Raw genomic sequence first — 2037 nt, forward strand, 5'->3', positions numbered from 1 at the left:
TATTTTATTTTTTTAACGTTTATTGACTATTGAGAGACAGACAAAGAGCGTGAGCAGGAGAGGGGCAGAGAGATGGGGAGACATGGAATCCGAAGCAGGCTCCAGGCTCTGAGCTGTCAGCACAGAGCCCAACGCAGGGCTCGAACTCACAAACTGCGAGATCATGACCTGAGCCAAAGTCCGCCGCCTAACCAACTGAGCCACCCAGGCGCCCCTAAAATCTTACTTTTTTTTTTTTTTTTTCACACTAAGATAATTTTATTTGTTCAAGGGCTCATATTGCAAGCACTAAACCAAGCATGGGCTTTGATTCTGTGAGCCCAGATTCACATATTTAGCAGGATAAGAGCAAACTGTGATCCATGTATACGGATGAAAAACTAAAGGCTCACAGCCAATCACACTGTAGTTTTAAATTTCTATAGCTTAGAAGCCAGAAGTCACAGGTCTTTTAGGTCTTTCTGGATGTCCCACAAAGTATCGGCACTTTTCTTGAGCTGAGCCACCTCATCATCCTTCAGCTTCTGGTTGATAACACTGGTTAATCCCCTAGCGTTCAGGATGCATGGGAGGCTCAGGAAGACTTCATTCTCAATCCCATACATTCCCTTCACCATTGTTGACACTGGATGAATCCTGGATAGATTTTTCAACATGGATTCAATGAGATCAGCCACACTTAATCCAATAGCCCAGCTGGTGTATCCTTTTAGCTTGATGACTTCATAGGCACTTTCAACCACCATCTTATGCACTTCCTTCCAATTTTCACTGTCATTGTTCCCATTTCCGGGTTCAGTTCCTGCAGAGAAACGCCTGCCACATTCACTCCACTCCAAACAGCCACACTTGAGTCGCCATGTTCTCCCAAAATCCATCCATGGCAGCTGCTGGGATGAATGCCAAGTTTTTCAGCCATAAGATAACGAAATCTAGCAGAATCCAGATTACACCCGCTTCCAATCACACGGTGTTTGGGCAGTCCACTTAGCTTCCAGGTAACGTACGTAAGAATATCCACTGGATTGGAGACCACAATTATGATACAATCAGGACTGTACTTGACTATCTGAGGAATAATGAATTTGAAGACGTTGACATTCCTCTGCACCAGGTTGAGCCGGCTCTCCCCCTCCTGCTGGCGGACTCCTGCGGTTACCACCACAATCTTAGAATTCGCAGTCACAGAGTAATCTTTATCTGCCACAATTTTAGGTGTCTGAAGAAATAAGCTCCCATGTTGCAGATCCATCATTTCTCCTTTGAGTTTATCTTCCAAAACATCCACAAGGGCAAGTTCATCAGCCAGAGACTTTCCCAGAATGCTGATGGCACATGCCATACCAACTTGTCCAACACCCACTACAGTGATCTTATTGTTTGGGACGGCTGCCTCTTCTTTTGCCACTGGTGCAATCAGTTTTTCCTTAAGACTTGCCATTGTGCCCAGAGAGAAACGGCTGTAAGGGTCGCGTGAAGAAGACACCGTCAGAGGCCAAAAAATCTTACTTTTTAAAAGATTATTTCCACTTTGTTACAAAAGTAGAGGATAGTGTAATAATTTTCCCTGTACCCGTCATCGCCTCAGTGGTCATTCCATCTTGTCAATTTTTTTTTTTCGATAACCTCACTCACACCCCTTTTCCTCTCATTGTTTAGAAGTAAGTGCCAGGTATTGAACATCTTAGAAATAAATATTTGAGAATGTATCTCTAAAATATAATGGCTCCTACTAAACATAACTACAATAGTATTAACATGCTCCCACAAATTAAAAATCATTTCTTTTTCTGTAGACTTCACTTTTGAGGCAGTCTTAGTTCCACAGTAAAATTGGGAACAGCATACGGAGGTATCCCACGTATTCCCTTCACCCCCTCATGCCCGGCCTCCCCCATTATGAGTGTCCGCCACCACAATGGTGCATTTGGTATGGCTGCTGAACCTGCATGGACATCTCGTTAGCCCTCAGAGATGAAAGTTTCCATTATGCTTTTCTCTTGGTGACGTACATGCTGCGGGCTTGGACAAATATAT

The 2037-nt window shown here is 43.8% G+C and overlaps 1 protein-coding gene across 1 annotated transcript; it reads right to left on the reverse strand.

Moving 5' to 3' along the window:
• Positions 1 to 226: 226 nt before the first annotated feature.
• LOC115525756 (L-lactate dehydrogenase B chain-like) lies at positions 227 to 1499 on the reverse strand. Its single transcript, XM_032595007.1, is given in 2 exon segments — positions 227 to 778; positions 781 to 1499. Coding segments are annotated over 2 exon segments (999 nt in total). The 5' UTR covers positions 1442 to 1499; the 3' UTR covers positions 227 to 440.
• Between the last annotated feature and the right edge of the window lie 538 nt (positions 1500 to 2037).

The sequence above is a fragment of the Lynx canadensis genome, chromosome D1 (genome assembly GCF_007474595.2).
Source record: "Lynx canadensis isolate LIC74 chromosome D1, mLynCan4.pri.v2, whole genome shotgun sequence".
Taxonomy (NCBI): Eukaryota; Metazoa; Chordata; class Mammalia; order Carnivora; family Felidae; genus Lynx; species Lynx canadensis.